General features: G+C 36.4%; 1 protein-coding gene across 5 annotated transcripts in view; it reads left to right on the top strand.

Annotated features, from left to right (window-relative positions):
- KIAA1328 (KIAA1328 ortholog) overlaps positions 1–21,469 on the top strand; it is a 416,288-nt gene that overhangs the window by 249,338 nt on the left and 145,481 nt on the right. For 4 of the 5 annotated variants that reach the window (XM_070361543.1, XM_070361547.1, XM_070361545.1 and 1 more), the window contains exons 7-8: positions 11,951–12,624; positions 18,055–18,162. In XM_070361543.1, coding sequence (XP_070217644.1) covers positions 11,951–12,624; positions 18,055–18,162 — 782 coding nt within the window. The remainder of the gene's footprint in view (positions 1–11,950; positions 12,625–18,054; positions 18,163–21,469) is intronic. The other variant, XM_070361544.1, reaches the window with a different exon arrangement.

Below are 21,469 nucleotides of genomic sequence, written 5' to 3'. Positions count from 1 at the left end.
CACTGTCCACAGTGATTTTGGAGCCCAAGAAAATGAAGTCTGTCACTGTTTCCACTGTTTCCCCACCTATTTGCCATGAAGTGATGGGACCGGATGCTATGATCTTAGTTTTTGGAATGTTGAATAGTTTTTTTTTTAATTAAAGTAGTAAGAATTCTAAAAAATCTTGAGTTCCCAAGGAAGAGCTTGCCCTCTTAAAGCTCAAATCTCTTCAGTTTGGTAGTTCCTTGTACATTCAGAAATGCTTTTCTCATTGGACTTTTTAAACATTTTTGGTCTGTAGACATTTATATGAAGGGAAAAATGAACATGAAAGACCTTAATCTTTAGTAAAAGGACTGTGATTCACTTCGAGAAATCTTAATATAATAAAGAGCCTGGTTTTACCTCCCTTTTATTTCCTACAAGTAGACTATAGTTTATATTTCTTGATATTTCTTAAATGCTCTTTTTTAAGATAGTTAATTTCTAGACTCAAAAATACAACACAAATGCTTTTTCCCTCAACCAACAACGTAAATGCATTCTGCCTTTCCCTTAAGGGACAGTTGATCACGTTCAAATAGTATTTTTATATTTTCTAGAGGGTATATTAGGAATTTTTTGTTAAAGCTTTCCTTAATTTGACACAAACTAATCTTTTTTGATCTTTTAAAAGAAGAAAATGTGCATTGAAACATCTTCCTGCATGCTGTTTTTGTTTCCATTTCTGAGCCTGACTGTTACTGGAGGGGTAGATGAGAGGACAGTGAACGGGCCATGGGAGTTCTATTTGCAGCCCCAGGTACTTTGTCCAAACTTCATGCCGGTAGACGGGGCAAGAGGATAGTTGATGTAAGCTCTAATGGACCATTTTCTTGTGCTGCATCCCTCACTGAATCCAAGTACCACGGGCTTTATTATTCAATATGTCTTATTTTCATTTTGTACCTGTGAAGATTATCCTCACCACTTCTAATTTGTCTCATTTTCTCTGTAAATCTATTTTGCCTGTTTTCTGATCTTCACTAAGTAATTAAAACTAACCTTGTGCACGTTTCCTCTTGTAGATTATGAAAGCCATGTACAAAACTGCTTTTTTTTTCTTTTAGCGATTATGATCATATATGTGGAAGTGACTTGAATCGGTACTCCTATGATGTATTTCTATGGTGAATGTTTGTCCCATCCCATCAAAATATTTAGGACTTGCCTCACAACCATATTGTTGTCTTATTCAATCTTCATTTGTTTCTCTCTCAGATTAAGTGAGCAGATAGATAAATTTAGTTGCTGATGTAAATTCTTGAGCATATGAGCCAAATACAGCAATAGTGTTAAAGACAGAATTTGCTAGGAAAATTAGAACCAAGGGGCATTTAGTAATTTTGTAGTATGTCTGTTGGTTGATAAGTGAACATGTACTTATTGGTACAATTTCTCATCTATCCTTTTCTTTCATTTCCTTGGAGTACAGCAACCCAATCCTTGGGTTTTTCAGCCCTTAAAGATGGCATAAACTATAGAGATCATCAAACTCAACCATTTTATTAACATTTAAAATTACCTAAGAGATGTAAAATGATTTGCCAAAAATAATAGAACTCCTAAGTAGAAGTGCTGGAATTCTCATCGAGGTCTTTTGACCTCAAGTATACTGTCAATTATTCTGTGCTCTCTGTTCATTTTTATAGCAAGTCAACACATGCCAGCTTTCAAAAACTACAGTAATGATTAAAGAGTATGGGGTTTAGCCTTTTCTGAGTCTGATAATTACTATTAAAAATTTAGCCAGGCCCATGGTGTAGACAGTGAAGGCCAGGGAAGCCTGGAGTGCTGCAGTCCATGGAGCTGCAAAGAGGTGGCCACGACTGCGTGACTGAACAACGCGTGGTGTATCCTAAGTATCGGTACAGCATTTGGTATCCGTTGCTAGTGTTTTGTCTTTTGTACAATCTTGTGAGCCTATATTCTTGTAAATCTCATAATTATTGACTTTAATGTCTTTCAGATTCAATAATCCTAGGTTGTGCCACAGTCCCTATGGGAACTAGAGTAAGTTATTAGAGCCTTGCAAATATGTTTGACTGCCGCATTCTGTTATTTTTCTCTTCCACTGATGGCCTGCAGCTTCAGCGGCTGTGCAGTGGAGAAACTTAAACCTCGAGGGCCCATTAGATTTAACTTGTTTACTACGTTGATATCTATATGTTAAATGACAAGAGAGTTCAGGTTATTGAATAATTTAAAATTCAGCTCTAATTGGTGTCATATGACCTGGAAAAGGCCATGGATGACGCCAGGAGCATGCTGAGAATTTCTTATAAATAATTCATCAATTAGATGATTCATTTGCCTGGATGTCTTGCTGAATGCAAAAGTTTGTAAGTTATAACTGATGATATAACACCTGTAAGTATTTAGTTCATAATGCTAGAAGGTAATCTACCTTGATGATGATCTAACAGATCTGCCAGTGTAGGAGAGTTAATTGCACTGGGGAGAAGGAGCATTTATTTGGGATGAGACTTTGGCAAACCATACAGTGCAGCTGTTGCATTATGTAGCTTCTGTCAGCTTGACAACTGGTTCTTATAAGCTCACTAAAAATGCAGAATGTTGTTCTGTGCCTTATTCCATATTAACTCCAAATGTTCTGGATAATACATTGACCTGCCCCTCACACAGTAGTTTAGGTTTAGAAATATTTAGCTTCTGGATTTCTGATTTCATCATAAAATCAAGAGCAATTTCATCATAAAATCAAGAGCAAAGAGGGAAATTCTGAAGTTATAAAATGATTTTTATTCTTATAAGGCCATCAGTGAGAATGTAAGGTTTGTTAATAGGGTGTTTGCTAGGATAGTAAATTATTATTTACCTTTAGAGAAATGAATACCAATAAGATCTGTTGGTACTTTTGGCTAATCCTGTGGTTAACAACTCATAAATGCATTCTAAGTAATTTCTTCCTAATTATGCAAAGTAAATAACAACCTGTTGCAGGAAATAATTATTGCAGTTTAGTTTGCCTCTCTCCTTATGGCTAATAGCAAAGATTGGCTGAGCCCGTAAAAATTATTTGTGCATATTTATAAAACATGACTGTTTACTTGTTGATGCTATTTTCATAATACTGTGGTTTTTGTTTTGTATTTTGTGAGAACACAGGAAAGCCCTAGATTATCCTAGGAATGTATATGTTCATATATGTACAACAGACCTGTTTGTGCTTTCATGCATGTATACAAGGTCATATCATACATGTTTGTGAAAAAAATCCTTTATTTCCTATGAAGTCCTTAAAAAATATCTGTCACATTTTAAAAAGGGATCATAAAGATTCAGAAAACGCAATTCAGAAATTTACCAACCTTCAGTATCAGAAAATTCTTAGTATCTCATATAAGTCTCTCACACTTTTTTTAAACCTTATACTTTTCTCATTGGTGTTTTTTTTTTTTTTATCTAGTCATTGACTAGTGTCTACCCAAGTTAAGGCACATTATGCTTCTACTCTGTTGTAAGCCAAGTGTTGCCAGCATTTTCTCCTCATCCTTCTTTTGTGCTGTGAATCCCACAGCATGCCTTGTCAAAGATTTTATTGGCTTCATTTCTGCCACATCTAGAGTCTAAAGATGTAGCCAAGATTGTGGTACATTTTGTATAAGACAAATCCTAATATGCTACTGTTTTGAACTTACTGTTTTCCATAGATCATTTTTTGTCTAAACTTATTTTTTTAATTTATACAATGTGTTTTTCCCAAGTATATTCTTCTACATGCTTTTCTGCTAAATATCATTCCATTTTTTTCTCTTTTTATAATTTTATTTAATTATTGGCTGTGCTGAGTCTTCACTGCTGCACGAGTTTACCATTGTTGTGGCTTCTTTTGTTGCTGAGCACAGGCTGTAGGCACTCAGGCTTCAGTGATTGCAACTCACAGGCTCCAGAGCACTTGGGCTTCAAGTAATGGCAGGCTAAGGAGTTGTGGCACACAGGCTTAGTTGTTCCACAGCACATGGGATCTTCCCAGATCAGGGATTGAACCCGTGTCCCCTGCATTGGCAGGTGGATTCTTAACTGCTGGACCACCAGGGAAGTCCCTGTTTATTTCTGATTAAGCAGTCAATCCAACTCATTTTCATCACACAGAAAACATATAAATAGATAGCATGTTCCAAGTCATATTGTTCAGTTTGTTTAGTTTTGAGCATATCCTAGGATATTCATAGACTCCTTTAATTGGAAGAGCACTCAACATAATTATCAAGTTCAGTTGGCAAACCATGGTTTGCCAGATCTAGCCAACTGCATTGTTTCATACAACTCACAAGCTAAGAATGGTTTTAACTTTTTAAATGGTTAGAGGAAAAAAGACTATTTCTTGAAATGAGAAAATTACATGAAATTCAAATTTCAGTGTCCACAAATAAGGTTTTTCTAGAATAGCTGTTGATTTCACAGTACAAAAGCAGAACTGAGTAGTTATGACAAAGACTTTATGTACTGCAAAGTTTAAAATGTTAAGTGTCTGACCCTTTGCAGAAGAAACTTGCTGTCCCCTGCTATATAGCTATGGGAATATAGCCACATGCAGCACCATGTATGAACTTGCCATATATAATGCTGGGTGAAAGAAGTTAAAAAAGAATGTATATCATATGGTTTTATTTATACTTCAGAAATAACCAAGTACAACTGAACTCTACTATGTATTTCAGCAGAGAAGTATTAAAGCAAAGGAGAAATTCTCATTAGAGTCAAGATAATCATTCCCTGTTTTGGCAAGAGAGGTAGAAAGTGGTGATAGCTCAGGGTCATCAGAGGTCTTCTGCATACAGAAGGGTCATCTTCTGTGTGCAGGATGGTAGTTACATTGGGCATTGCCTTGTGATTATTCACTAAGCTGATCTTATTTGTTTTGTGTACTTCTATGTTTATGGTATTTCATACTAAAGAAATTTTTTAAAGTCTACAACAGGAAGTAATGTGTTAAGTATTTGGAGTAAGTCTAAGGGTTTGGAGTGAGATATAGTCCCATGTCTGATGTAGAGTATTGACATGAGCTTGGGAAAGTTGTGTTGATTCCTTGAACTTCATTTTCTCATCAGTAAAATGCCAATTAATACCTTATAAAATTGCTGTTAAGAATAATAGGTTAAATATGTAAAACATTTAACATAGAATATGGTAAACTCTGGGTTGAAAACAGCCAGAGTGACAGTGTGTTCTGGGAGCATGTTCTGCATTTAGTGGTCAGTGAAGGTGATCTGTTAGAGCTAAGTAGGCTTATCAGAAATAGTTTGCATGAAATTGTCTTCTGCAACCTTCATTTTTCATTTATTTTCAGTCCTTTAAGAATTACTTTGAATTATTAAATATATTGGTTCCAACAATAACTTCATGAAAGAAAATATCCAAATGACCAGCAAGCATATGTTCTTTAATATCATTACATATCAGGGAAATGGAAAATAAAGCAATTATGATATTTCAGTACACATACACCAGATAGACTAAAAATGAAACACACTAGCAAGTATTACTGTGAATGTGAAGTAAGTGCAACTCTCTTAATTTCCTGATGGGGGTGTGAAACAGAATGATCAGTTTAGAAAACTTACTGGCTATTTCTAACAGAGTTAAATATGTGCCACATGACTTCAAAAAAGAGAGAATATTTGTAGACTTTTGGATCGCAGCCATTCTGACTGGTGTGAAATGGTACCTCATAGTGGTTTTGATTTGCATTTCTCTGATAAAGAGTGATGTTGAACATCTTTTCAAGTGTTTGTTAGCCATCTGTATGTCTTCTTTGGAGAAATGTCTATTTAGATCTTTGGCCCATTTTTTGATTGGGTCATTTATTTTTCTGGAGTTGAGCTGTAGGAGTTGCTTATATATTTTTGAGATTAGTTGTTTGTCGGTTGCTTCATTTGCTATTATTTTCTCCCATTCTGAAGGCTGTCTTTTCACCTTGCTAATAGTTTCCTTTGATGTGCAGAAGCTTTTAAGTTTAATTAGGTCCCATTTGTTTATTTTTGCTTTTATTTCCAATATTCTGGGAGGTGGGTCATAGAGGATCCTGCTGTGATGTATGTCAGAGAGTGTTTTGCCTATGTTCTCCTCTAGGAGTTTTATAGTTTCTGGTCTTATGTTGAGATCTTTAATCCATTTTGAGTTTATTTTTGTATATGGTGTTAGAAAGTGTTCTAGTTTCATTCTTTTACAAGTGGTTGACCAGATTTCCCAGCACCACTTGTTAAAGAGATTGTCTTTAATCCACTGTATATTCTTGCCTCCTTTGTCAAAGATAAGGTGTCCATATGTGCGTGGATCCAAAAGTCTACAAATAATAAATGCTGGAGAGGGTGTGGAGAAAAGGGAACCCTCTTACACTGTTGGTGGGAATGCAAATTAGTACAGCCACTATGGAGAACAGTGTGGAGATTCCTTAAAAAAACTGGAAATAGAACTGCCTTATGATCCAGCAATCCCACTGCTGGGCATACACACTGAGGAAACCAGAAGGGAAAGAGACACGTGTACCCCAATGTTCATCGCAGCACTGTTTATAATAGCCAGGACATGGAAGCAACCTAGATGTCCATCAGCAGATGAATGGATAAGAAAGCTGTGGTACATATACACAATGGAGTATTACTCAGCCATTAAAAAGAATACATTTGAATCAGTTCTAATGAGGTGGATGAAACTGGAGACTATTATACAGAGTGAAGTAAGCCAGAAGGAAAAACATAAATACAGTATACTAACGCATGTATATGGAATTTAGAAAGATGGTAACGATAACCCTGTGTACGAGACAGCAAAAGAGACACTGATGTATAGAACAGTCTTATGGACTCTGTGGGAGAGGGTGGGAAGATTTGGGAGAATGTCATTGAAACATGTGAAATGTCATGTATGAAACGAGATGCCAGTCCAGGTTCAGTGCACGATGCTGGATGCTTGGGGCTGGTGCGCTGGGAAGGCCCAGGGGATGGTATGGGGAGGTTGGGAGGAGGAGGGTTCAGGATGGGGAGCATGTGATTTTTTTTAAAATAAAAAAAAGAAAAAAAATAAATAAATAAAATAAAATAAAATAGATAAAAAAAAAAAAGAGAGAATATTGTATGAGAATATTCATAGAGGCTTTATTTTTAATAGTCCTAGACTGGTAAAAACCTAATCCAGTAAAAAGAATGGGTAAACAAATTTTGCTTAATTCATACAATGAAGTACTATGCAGAAATGAGAAAAGAATAAACTATTGATATACAAAGCAACATAGAAGATACTCAAATATTATGTTGAGCTTAAGAAGCCAGGTACAAAAGAGTAGCATGCAGTATGATTCCATTTGTATGAAGTTCAGCTTAGGTAAAACCAATCTGTGATCGTAAGAGTCAGAATATGGTTCCTCCTGGGAGTGTGAGGATGTGATATTGACGAGAAAGCACACAAAGGAACTTTCTAGGATATTGGAATTGTTCTACAATTTGATCTGGGTGATGATTACATGGGTAAATGCAAGTAAAGATCTGTGCATTTTATTATACATGTTATGCCTTCATTTAAAAAAAATCTAATGGTTTTTAAGTTAGTGTTATATATCTGAAAAATTCATATAAAACCCATATGCTAGAGACAGCAGTTTGGGATTTATTGTTAGTTTAAACCTTAGTTAAGAGAAGTTATATTTGTAAATATATAGAAAGCATGAAGCAGAAAGAAAAATACATCTGTTTCATTTGGGCCCACTGGGACTTCCATGTGTTCCAGAGGCAGTGTTTTTCAACTCTACTAATAAAATAATTTCTTATATTCATATTCCAACAGCAAGTTTTATTTCTTTTCTCTTCTTCCTTAGCAGCTCATGATTCAGCCTAATCATGGATTCTAATTTTCTTTTCTTTAGTTACTGTGACCTGTAACCCAATTTGAATTTTTCTCCTAAGCTGATAAAGTCAGCCCAGAGTTATTGAGAATGTACTTGCTATGTGCAAGCCCCAGTGCTACACATATAGATATAGATATGCCTTCAAAATTTGTTGTGGCAGGGAAGTCAGTGATAATAACAGTAGTGGTCATAGGAAACGTTTTAAAAATATGAACTTTATATTAAGCACTGTCCAAAGCACTTTATATTTAAATTATCTAATCATCACAACACCCTAAGAGACAATGCAAGATGTTAGTGTAAGACTGACATCCTTTGTATGAATGAGAAAGATGAAGGACGTCTCAACTATCTCAAGAAGTTCAACTCTGGCCCTACTGAAAACCTCACTGTAGCAAAATAAAGATTGATAACTGAACTCATTCTCTTTTAAGACAATTTAGAGATAATCTGTTGTAACTGAACATGCCCTCGGGTGATCTCAACCCCCACACACATACACACATGCACCACAGGGTTCTGCTTGAAAGAAGTTTGGGTAAATAGGTTTGTGTTTCCTTTTGTACATTAGTACCCTTATAGATAGACACTCTTGATAACTGCTCATCTGTCTCACCACAATGTTCAGTTTTGATGTAGGTGCTATTTTTAATCCTTATTTTACTGTTGAGGAACCTGAGGCTTGGGCAAGTTGAATAATATTCTATATAGTTTTTTATTGCTGTATAACAAGTTACTACAAACTTAGCAGCTTAAAACAGCACACATTTGCAGTCTTATCTTTTCTGTGGGTCTGTGAGTCTGGCACAGCTTAGTTGGATCCTATGCTCAGGGTCTTAGAAGGGTGCTGTCAAGGTGTCATTTGGGCTGTATTCAGCTGGGAGCTCTAGGTCCTCTTCCAAATTCACAAGGTTTCTGACAGAATTTATTTTCTTGTATGTGTATGGTAGATGCCTTGTTTTCTTGCTCCCTGTTGCCTGGAAACTGCCTTCTGCTCCAGAAGTCATTGCCATATGAGCCCCTCCATAAGCCCTCCCACCCTGTATATAATAGTTTGCCTCTGCTAATCCCAAGCCCCCATTCCTTCACTCCCCTACCTCTGTTCTCCCTTGGCAACCACAGGTCTGTTCTCTCTACCTGTGAGTCTGGGATTCTCTTCAGCTCAGTTCAGTTACTCAGTCATGTCCAACTCTTTGCAACCCCATGAACTGCACCACGCCAGACCTCACCAACTCCCGGAGCTTGTTCAAACTCATGTCCATCAAGTCCATGTTGCCATCCAACCATCTCATCTGTCATCCCCTTCTCCTCCTGCCTTCAATCTTACCCAGCATCAGGTGGCCAATGAGTATTCAGGACTGAGTCTGGGGTTAGCAGAGGCAAACTCTTACATATAGGATGGGCAAAAACAAGTTCCTACCATCTAGCTCAGGAAAGTATATTCAATATCCTGAATATGAAAGGGAGTATTTACTTTCATATTCTTTTCCATTATGTTTTGTCATAAATGAGTCACAGAAGAAATAGTACACAAGTACAACAAATAGTACACAAGTACACAAATAGTACAACAAGTACACTTCTTGTAGTACAGAAGAAATTAACACACATTTAAATCAACTATAGTTCAATAAAATCTACCAAAAAACAAAAAAACTCTCCCATAACACAATAGCTTATTTCTTCAAGACCAGCAAGAGAATCACTGACCTTGGGGAGAACACCAGACCTGCTATGAAAGGGCTTACCTGAGTAGGTCTGACCCACGTGAAATCATCTTCCTTTTTGTTAATTCAGAGTTAGCTGATAAGGAGCCTTACTTATATATGTAAAGTCCATTTTGGCATGTACGTGACATAACCACAGGATTGATCACTGATCATATTCACAAGTTCTACCCTGCTCAAGGCGAGGAGATAATACAGGGTGGGGACAACAAGATGATGGAAATCTTGGGGACCGTCTTAGAATTCTGCTTAGCAATATGCACAGCTCCCTAGCAGGTAATTGGCAAAGCAGTGTTCTCTTTGAGCAAAGCATGCATGGAAATGTTTACGTTGAAGTGCCTCTCAAAAACACAGAAGCTAACCACAAAAAAATTTTGTTTTAGAAATCTTCCAAATACCTGACATTTGTGAATAATGTAACAATCAGCACCATTAAAGTAAGTATAAGCTTCGTTAGTACCTAACAATGCACATATGTAAATAATGTTAAGTAACAAAAACGTGAATAAAAAATACTACATACATGGTATCTACAGTTATATTAATGATACGTGGATTAGAAAATATATGATGATGTAAAATAGTTGATTTATGTTTCTGGACTCAAAGCATTTATCTGTCATTTTAAAAGTATAACCTTTAAAAAGTCAGTTTATCACACAGAATAGCAGATGGTAAACATTTCTGTTGACAATAAGTGCTACGGAAGTTCAGAATAGGGGAGATTAATGTGGACTAGAGTTCTTCCTTAGGTGTAAAATAAGGTTAATTTTTTATGAGGTAGTTCATCATAAATTTTGCGCCCAAACTAGTTCCATTTATGTAGTTTGTCATCTGCTCAGTACACAAGATTGCATGCCTTCTATGAAGAGATCCAGGTCATCTCCACATATGTGGCTGATTCTCATTTAAACAGAACTCCTTTAACATTGTTTTAGAACTTCACTTGAAATCTTGAGTCATTGTACTAGCCCTCTTTTATTATAGGCTAGTAAGCATTGTATTGCCATATATCTGTTAGTTGATACTTTTTACCAATCAGTTCTTCATTTTCAACTATTGCAAAATAAATTAGTGGGATTTTTTTCCCCCCTCTCTGCTAGGTATCTCGATTATTCATTCTTCCTATAACTCTAGGATACATAACCATCTCAACTGTTTATGAATTAGTTCTTATTTTAAAAGTTGTGGCAAACCAAATAATGGCCTTCCAAATATGTCCATGTCCTAATTGCTGGAAACTGTGAATGTCACTGTATATGGCACAGAGACTCTGTATGACAAGAGACTTTACACATGCCATTCAGGATCTTAAGATGATGAAATTATCCAGGATTCCATGGGTAAGCCTGATATAATCAGAATGGTCCTTATAGGAGGGACAAAGGAGGAGTCTAATGGCCCACGGTACAGACCAGTGGTTCTTAGAGTTTGGTTCCAGGTTGGCAGCACCACCCAGGAGCTTGTTAACGGAGCACATTCTTCAGCTCTACTCTAGAGTTACTGAACTGGAAACTCTAGGGAGTAAACCAAGCAATTCACATTTAACAATCCCTCCAGGTGATTCTGATTCGTGCTAAAGTTTGAGCATCACTGCTAAAAGCTAAGTTTTGCTCTCCTGAGTAGAACAAGCTTGAGGCTAAAATGCTGGGAAAGTTCATTCTATTGGCTTGTCAAAGGTAATTTGCAACTGCTTCCTTTCCGCCTGACTTCTATCAGACTGTAATCATTTGAACAGCTTAATTGAGAAATCACTTATGTTTATAGCTGAAATTAAATGTTTTGTATTTAAATAACTACTTTTGATTAGAATCATATTTTGTGGAAAGTGGTTGGTTTTATCTGTGTACTGTAAAAATATTTATAAAAACTCATCAAATTTCTAGCAGTAACTAACATCCTATTCAGCATAAGGTGAAATGTTTTACATCAAATCTCATGCTGTGTAATGGCCAATCAAAAGTATTTAAGGTGGCTGAATGGATTTCTTGGCTTAGTATTCAAAATTAAACATTTTAAGATATTAACATTTACTGTTTTTCTTCTTCTCAAAGTTGATGTTATGTAACCCTTATTTGCAACTCCTAAAGTCTTGCTTAAGCAGTGAGTGGCAACACTTTCTTTTTCTCATCCTTGTGAATTTACTGAAATGTAGATTGTTTGAAAATGAGTTTAGCCTTGTGGCACATGTCTGTTTAGTTATGAATACTATCTTTATTAAGAAGATAAAAACACAGCTTTGTCTTGGTAAACATGTATCACTGATTCCTGAAGAGTCAAAAGAACTCCCTCTATTGTGCTCTTATTTGACAAGTGATCTTGTGGTTCCTTTTAGGTATCCAATAGGAAAAGCACTCTCCCATCTGCATCTTTGGAACTGGATGGCTCCTACTTGAGTGTACCCAAACCACAGATCAACACTCAAACCAAGCAGAGGCCTAAGTCTGCAAATCAGGACTCAGCTTTGGAATCCCTTGTAGAATTTAGGAATAATTCTTTGAAACCAGCAACCCTTCATTATTCCAAAGAGGATATGGGCAAGGTGCCCTCAGAGACCAGAACATTTAATTACAGATCCCCAGGGAAAAAACTAGTAGACGCAGTCCCTACAGAGAAAGCCCCTCCCAAAGAACTGAAGATGAAGGAATGCCAGCACCTTCAGGCTCCTCCGTCTGGTCAGTGTTGTGGCCATGGACTTTCTGAAAATGCAGATCATGTTTACGAGAGCCATCCGACAAACATGGGCCCTCAGCATTCCAAGACACACCTGGACTCGTGCAGGTACTGTGGGCTTTCCTGGGCGTCTCTGATGCATGGCCACGGGGCACTGCCACCTAATGAAAATGATATCAGAAAGCAGCTCTCAGAAGATAGAAGGCAGCAACTTATGCTTCAGAAAATGGAGCTGGAAATTGAAAAGGAGCGCCTTCAGCATCTGTTGGCCCAGCAGGAGACAAAACTTCTCCTGAAACAGCAGCAGCTTCATCAGTCTCGACTGGACTATAACTGGTGAGTTCTGCCTGTTTATTTCAGCAGTACCTGTAGTTTGGAGAATACAGTATAAAATGACAGCTGTGTTACTGTAACAGATGTGTAGGAACAGAAGTTCCTCAGAATCTTGGTTTGCTTAAGATGCATAGCAGCTATGACTTCCAAATAAATTGCACTGTCTTTTGGGGAAGAACTGAAAGACTACCTTGTCTTCCAAAATGTTAGCTTAGAGTATCTACTTCTCACCTGTCCGGTGTAGTTTTGGCTGGATTCTAAAGACAGTATTTTTCAACAATGTTACCATTACACAGAATACTTTGCTATTTGATGTCATTGTAGAGAATATTAAGCATTAAATAAAAACTTAAGATTTTAGGATGTAAAATAAGACTTACGTGTGACTAGGTGTCATCATTCCATATAACAAAGATAACCTGCTAAATTCAACCTTTTCTGATTATGAAGCATAACCTGTTCAATAGCCAATTATTATACACCTTCCCACATTTAAACTGCTCTTCCTCTGACAATTTTTCCCTAAGAACAATGTTTCAAAAGCTAAAGCCCTATTTAATATCATGTAGTGTTCATTATAGTTTTACATACAGAGTCAAAGTTTGTTATCTTAATTTCAAATACCAATAGATCAATGCAATTGTATTTAAACATAAGAAAATATAGCATTTATGTCTTTTTATAAGTAAATTTCAAGGAAAGGGTGTGTTGTATCTGTGTGTGTGTGTGTGTGTGTGTGTGTGTGTATCCCTGCCATTTTCTCCTTGGTCAAGCATACCTTTTCCCCTTTGTACACGTTCTTAGACATGTTGATCCTTACACACCTAATATTACCGTTATTTTCTTTTACTTCTTGGAGTTAATTTTCTTTCATTTTCGGATCCTGCTCAATATTTTTTAAATCCTAATGTCTTTGAAAGGTCCACCTTACTTGTTTTCTCCAGTGCAGTACTGACTTCCCTAGGAAGCAAATGTTATCTTCCTCTTTCTCTTCCTTTATGGTCAATTTTATTCTTCACTGTTGAACCTGGAGGCTTTTAAAGTAAGTGAAAATGAAGGCTCTTGTGACAGGATTGTCACCAAAGGCTGAAATGTTGCTCCAATTTTATGACCCCAATCTCCAGTCCTCCAGTTAACGTGTAGTTTCTCCTGAGAACTTCATTCTACAAACATTTATTGAATGTCTGCGTTATGTGAGGAATGGTTCTAGGTAGTTGAGATAGGTAAAAGAATTAAATGTAGACTTTAAAGAGATCACAGTCTAGCTGGGGAAAATGGATAATTTTATGTTGGACATCATGTTGAACAGCATTATGTATTCAAGTAATGCTCCTTAATGATAATAAACTGCTTGTTGTTCTCTTGATCATCCTATCTTAGATGAAAGCACTATGAAACACAAATTTTGAACAAGTTTTGTGTATAGAGATTTCTTAAAACTTTTTATTTTTAAATAATTACAATATTGATAGGAGTTGCAAAAATAGTACAGAGATTCTATGTGCCCGTCATCCAGTTTCTCCCAACGTCTACATTTTATACAACCATAGTATATTGTCAAAGCTAGGAAATTAACATTGATACAACAGGTGTGTGTGTTTCTATGTCATTTTATCACGTGTGAATTTGTGTAACCACTTCCACAGTCAAAACACAGAACTATTTCAGCACCACCAAGATTTCATTTGTACTACGCTGTTTTTTTTTGTTTTTTAATTTTGTATTGGAGCATGGTTGATTAACAGTGTGTTAGTTTTAGGAGTATAGGAAAGTAATACACATATAGATGTGTATTTTCTTTTTCCAACTATTTTCCCGATTAGATTATTACTATGTCCTCACCTGTTTTTAATATGTGTTATTTATTTATTTGGTTGGTTGCACTGGCTCTTTAGTTGTGGCACAGGAGGTCTTCCATCTTTGTTGTGACGTGAGACATCCTTAGTTGCAGCATGTGAACTCTTTGTTGCAGCCTGCAAACTCTGGGTTGTGGCATTCTGGTTTCCTGACCAGAAATGAAACCTGGGCCTCCTCCATTGGGATGGTGGAGTCTTAGCCACTGGACCACCAGGGAGGTCCGGGCTGTTAGAGTCACTCTTTGCCCCAACCTGTCCCTAACCCTGCTGCTGCTGCTGCTAAGTCTCTTCAGTCGTGTCCGACTCTGTGCAACCCCATAGACGACAGCCAACCAGGCTCCCCCGTCCCTGAGATTCTCCAGGGAAGAACACTGGAGTGGGTTGCCATTTCCTTCTCCAATGCATGAAAGTGAAAAGTAAGAGTCAAGTTGCTCAGTCGTGTCCGACTCTTTGCGACCCCATGGACTGCAGCCCACCAGGCTCCTCCATCCATGGGATTTTCCAGGCAAGAGTGCTGGAGTGGGGTGCCATTGCCTTCTCCGGTCCCTAACCATTGGAACTCCTATTCTGTTGTCTATTTCTAGATTGTTATTTTGAGAATTGTATATAAATGGAATTATACACAATGTTAAATTTTGATATTGGCTTTTCTCATTCAGCATAATGCTGAGATCCATCTAGATTGTTACATATATTGTACCTTTTGATTTCTGAGTACTAGTCCATGATATAGATGCACTGTGGTTTGTTTAACCATTTGTCTATTAGACAGTTTCCTTGTTTTCAGTTTTTTCAGTTACAAATAGAGCTTCCATGTACATTCTTATACAAGTTTTTGTGTGGCCTAAGTTTTTTGTGTCTACAAGTGAGAACTAGGAATATAATTGCTAAATCATATAAGAGATCATATTTAGCTTATACTCATTTAGTTTACAACACGGGAGACCCAGGTTCAATCCCTGAGTCGGGAAGATCCTCTGGAGAAGGAAATGGCACCCCACTCCAGTACTCTTGCCTGGAAAATCCCAAGGACGGAGAAGTGTGGTAGGCTACAGTCCATGGGGTCACAAAAGTCGGACACAGCTGAGCAACTTCACTTTCACTTTCGTTTAGTTTAAAATACTTCTCCTACCAGTAACATGAGAAAGATTGTTTCTCCACACCCTTGTCAGCATTTGATTGTGTCACAAATTTGTATTTGATGTCTTCTGCGCCTGTGTGCAGTGACATTTCTTTGTCATCTTAGTTTGCATTTTCCTTATGGCTGGTGATACTCAATATCCTTTCATTTGCTAGTTTGCCCTCTGTCCATTCTTTTGGGTAAACTGTCTCTTTAGTATCTCTTGCCATAGTCTAACTAGATTGTTTGGATTGTTTTCCTGTTGAGTTTTGAGAGTCCTTTATATATTCGAAATATATTAAGTCCTTTTTCAGATAGGTAGGTGGATTTGCAAGTAATTTCTCCTAGTCTCTTTTCTTTTCAGTCTCAAAAGGATCTTTCACAAAGCAAAAGTTTTAAATTTTGGTAACAGTTCATTTTTAATTTTTATTCCTTTTAGATTGCATGAAGTTTTTATGATGACCACTGGATTTTGTTAAGTATCTTTTATGAGATAATTGACATGGTTGTTTGATTTTTCTTTTTTAGCCTGCCAATACAGTGGATTGCATTGATTGCTTTTTTTAATATATATATATTGACCTAGCCTTATATCCCTGGAATAAATCTCCTGGGTTACAATGTATAATACTTTTTATGCATTCAGTTCAGTTCAGTCACTCAGTCGTGTCTGACTCTTTGCGACACCATGGACTGCAGCACACCAGGCTTCCCTATCCATCGCCAACTCCCAGAGCTTACTCAACTCATGTCCATCAAGTTGGTGATGCTATCCAACCATCTCATCCTCTGTCATCCCCTTCTCACGTCTTCAATCTTTACCACCATCAGGATCTTTTCCAATGAGTCAGTTCTTCGCATCAGGTGGCCAAAGTATTGGAGTTTCAGCTTCAGCATCAGTCTTTCCAATGAATATTCAGGATTGATTTCCTTAAGAATGGGCTGGTTTGATCTCCTTGCAGTCCAAGGGACTATCAAGAGTTTTCTCCAACACCATAGTTCAAAAGCATCAGTTCTTCAGCACTCAGCTTTCTTTATAGCCCAACTCTCACATCCATACATGCCTACTGGAAAAACCATAGCTTTGACTAGATGGACCTTTGTCAACAAAGTAACGTGCATTAACAATTTCTTTTTACTAATATTTTGTTGAGAATATTTACATCAATATTTCTGAGGTCTGTAGTTTTATTTTTTCATACCTTGTTTGTCTGGTTTTGGTATCAAGGTAATGTTCTTGTTGTTCAGTCGTGACTGACTCTTTGCAACCCCATGGACTATAGCATGCCAGGGTTCCCTATCCTTCACCAGCTCCCGAAGCTTGTTCAAATTTAGTCAGTGATGGCATCCAACCATCTCGTCCTCTGTCATCCCCTTCTCCTCTTGCCTTCAATCTTTCCCAGCATCAGGGTCTTTTCCAATGAGTCAACCATTGTCATCTGTCAACACACAACGATATTACATAATTATTGACTATATTCCCCACACTGTACATTTCAAAGCCATGAGTCATTTATTTTGCAACTGAAAATTTCTACCTCAGTCTCCCACACCCATTTCTCACCTCCCATGACCCTTTTCTCATCTGTTTGTTCTCTATATCTATGACTCTGTTTCTGTTTAGTTATGTTTGTTCTTTTGTTTTTTAGTGAAATCATACAGTATTTTTCTTTCTCTGTATGACCTATTTCCCTTAGCATAATACTCTCCAAGTCCATCCATGTTGTTACAGATGGCAGATTTTATTCTTTTTATGGCTAATACTCTGTTGTATACATATACTGCATCTTCTGTATCCATTCACCTACTGAGGGACACTTATGTTGCTTCTGTATCTTGGCTATTCAAGTAAATAATGCTGCAGTGAAAACAGGGATGCATATATCTTTTCTAATTAGTGTTTTTGGTTTCTTCAGATAAATACCAGGAATGGGATTGCTAGATCACATAGTAGTTCTATTTTTAATTAATTGAGGAATCTCTTGGTTTACTGAAGAGTCTCTGTACTGTTTTCCGTAGCAGCTGCACCGTTTACTTTCCCTGCAGCAGTGCACAAGTACTCCCTTTTCTTCACATCCTCGCCAGCACTTGTTTTCTTTTTCATAATGGCCCTTCTGGCAGGTGTGAGGTGATATCTCAGTGTGGTTTTATTTTCATTTCCCTAGTGATTAGTGATGTTAAGCATCTTTCATGTGCCATCTGTATATCTTCTTTGAACAAATGTCTATTCAGATCCTCTGCTGATTTTTTTTAACCTGGTGGTTTGGTGTTTTATTGCAGAATTGTATGCTTGTACTGTTTTGATGACTATAGCTTATAATAGAGTTTGAATCAGAAAATGCAATGCTCCTATCTTTGTTCTTCTTTCTCAAGGTTTGGCTATTCAGGCTCTTTTGTGGGTCCATACAGATTTTAGGATTGTTTGGTCTATTTCTATGTCTAAATTTATTTTTACAGGTTAAGGACTCAAGCTGTATTTAAATCAAGAGAACTGGTTGCTAATAAAGAGATTACTAAACCTCAAGAGCTCAGTCTGGATGTGAATGGGAGTGGCTCTGGACCAAGGTAAATTTGGGCGGTTGGTGAAGGTACAGTATATAGGACACAGATCTTAAGGATATGCTTGGTATATATTTATAGCTTCATACTGGTGAGTCTAGTTTTCTGATCATATGTATAAATATATTCACATTATAAAACTTTGAAAAATATTGATAAGTGTAAAGAAGAAAATAAAAATCTCTCATAATCCTTCCATTCAGAGAGAGTCCTTTGAACCCTTTTTCCCATTCTGTCTCTTTTATAATATTATTTTCTATATTACAGTAGGTATTATGCTTATACCAAATTTATTTTTTGCTTTTTTCAGTGTATCATAATTTCTGATGTCCTTTATAATGAAAAACTTGATGTTAATTCATTTAAAAAATATTTATATGTGTCAGCTATTACTCAGTGTTTATTAAGTAACCTATTATTAGATAATACAAGGTTTTAGGTCTCAAAGAGTTGGACATGACTGAGTGACGTTTGCTTTCACTTTCACTATAGATTATGCTTTGAAGAAAATTTCTGTAAATACATTTCTTACCTATCTCCACCTATTTCCTGGGCATAGATTTCTGCAAACAGAACTACTAGCTTAAAGTACATGTGAATCCTTTTAAAATTCATGATTCACATTGCCAAATGGCTTTTCATAAAAATTAAATTAACTTAAACTCCCAAACCAATGTTTAAGAATGCTATTTTCATGAAATATAAAGAATTTTTGGCTGATATTTTTTCAAATACATTTTTTGTTCTTATTCTCTTTATCCTCTCCATTTGGAACTCTGTTTATATGTATATTACTGTAGATCTTTACTCTGCTAACTTTTGGAAACCTATTTTTCTTTATTCATATTGAATAATTTCTATTGATCTATCCTCAAATTCATCAAATCTTTTGTTGTTCCTAATTTGCTCATAAGCCCATACAGAGATTTTTTTTTTTTTTTAATTTCGGATACTGGATTTTTTGGGTTTAGAATTTCCATTTGTATGTTTGTTATACTTTCTATTTCTATGTTAAATTTTTCTATTTTATCCATTACAAGTGTATTTTTTTCCTTAAACTCTTTGTCTGCTAATTTTAACACCTGGTTCATCTTGAGGTTTGTCTCCACTGATTGAATTTTCTTTGAGTTGGACATGTTTTCCAGTTTCTTTATATGTTTAGTAATTTTGGGTCATTTCCTGGTCATTGTGAATAACTAGAATTCAGTTGTAAAGGCATATCTCATTTTATTATGCTTCACTTTATCGTGCTTCACAAATAATTTTATATTTTACAAATTGAAGGCTTTTGGCAATCTTGCCTCAAGTAAGTCTTTCAGCACCATTTTTCCAACAGCATTGGTCACTTTGTGTCTCTGTGTTACATTTTGTTAATTCTGACAATGTTGCTAACATTATTACTGTTGTTGTTGCTAATAGTAGTAGTATTATATTTGTTATAGTGCTTGGTGATCTTAGGTTGTACTATTGCAAAAGGATTATAACTTGCTGAAAGCTCAGATGATGATTAACTAGCATCTTTTTAGCTATAAAGTACTTTTTAATTAAAGCTTGTCATTTTTTTACAAATATGCTATTGCACATTTAATAGACTACAGTAGAATGTAAACAAAATTTTTATATGTACCAGGAAACCAAAATATTTGTCTGACTCCCTTTTTTGCAATATTCACTTTATTGTGGTGGTCTGGAACCAAAACTGCGATGTCTTCAAGGTATGCCTGTATTTATCTGAACAATGGTAATATTTTGTGTACGTGTGGGCAGTTAATTTAACTGAACTCCAAGTTCTGTGTCCCTGGAGTAATTGGTGATGATAATCACTGTTGAGTTATTTTAACTTTAATTGCGATGCTTGAGTCTGCCCTGATCATGGGCTTCCCATGGAGCTCAGCTGGTAAAGAATCTGCCTGCAATGTGGGAGACCTGGGTTCGATCCCTGGTTGGGAGGATCCCCTGGAGAAGGGTGTAGCTACCCACTCCAGTATTCTGGCCTGGAAAATTCCGTGGTCTATATTGTCCATGGGGTCATAAAGAGTTGGACAAGACTGAGACTTTCACTTTCATTTTTCAGGATGCTTGAGTCTGCTCTGATCATGTGTAAGTTCAGGGGTCAGCCTGACCTGGCAAGATTGTTACATGGAATTTAAGCCTTTCCTATTTCTCTCCTCTCCAAGATTTTTCACTTTTTAGCTCCTTTCGTCAGCCTATACTCTATCCTCTTGTTCTTTAAGCCTGCTTTCAGCTAAAAACCATTTAAAAAATTGGGAACTCACCCAGTGCCACTGTTTTCTTTCAAGTGCTGACCCTCTAGCAGTTTCTGCCTGCTGTTGGCCACACTGCTTTTCAGTGTGTTCAAGTTATTTTTTTCCTCCCAGAGTTTATAGTTGTTTCATATAGGAGATTTGGACCTGTAGAAGCTCCTCAACCATTATCAGGAGCAGAACCCAAGAATTCTTATTTTTGCACATTTTTGCTGTAATTAATTTTTTCAGTTGTGGTAAAATACACATAAAATTTACCATCTCACCCATTTTTTAGTTTACTGTTCAATAATAGTAAACTTATTTACAGTGTTGTGAAGCCAGTCTCCAGAACTCTTTTATCCTGCAAAACTGAAACTCTGTGACCATTAATAACTACTCTTAATTTCCTCTTACACCTGGCCCCCGGCAACAGCCATTTTCTTTTCTGTTTCTAGGTACCTCATGTAAGTAGAATCATGCAGTATTTTTGTTGCTTATAATTTATCATTTTTATTGAAGTATAGTTGATTTATAATGTTATGTTAGTGTCAGGTATACAGTGAAGGGATTCAGATATATATATATATATATATATATATATATATATATATATATATTTTTTCAGATTCTTTTTGTGTGTAGGTTATTACAAAATAGCAAGTATAGTTCCTGTGCTATACAGTAATAGGTCCTTGTTTCTTTTATATATATTATTGTGTATATGTTACTCCCAAATTTCTAATTTATCTCTCCTCAGCACCTTTCCCCTTTGGTAATCATAAGTTTGTTTTCTATGTCTGTGACTCTATTTCTGTTTTGTAAATAAGTTCATTTGTATCACTTTTTTAGATTCCATATTTAAGTAATACCATAGGACATTTGTTCCTCTCTAACTTTCTTCACTCAGCATGATAATCTCTAGGTCCATCAATGTTGCTGCAGGTGGCATAATTTTATTCTTTTTTATGGCTGAGTAATACTCTGGGGTGTGTGTGTGTGTGTGTGTGTAAGAGTGTGAGTGTGATGTGGTATATAGTCGACGTCTTTATCCATTCATCTGTCAGTGG

This window comes from Bos mutus, chromosome 24, assembly GCF_027580195.1.
Source record: "Bos mutus isolate GX-2022 chromosome 24, NWIPB_WYAK_1.1, whole genome shotgun sequence".
Taxonomy (NCBI): domain Eukaryota; kingdom Metazoa; phylum Chordata; class Mammalia; order Artiodactyla; family Bovidae; genus Bos; species Bos mutus.
The sequence above is the reverse complement of the archived record's forward strand: the minus strand, read 5'-3'. Positions and strand labels throughout refer to the sequence as shown.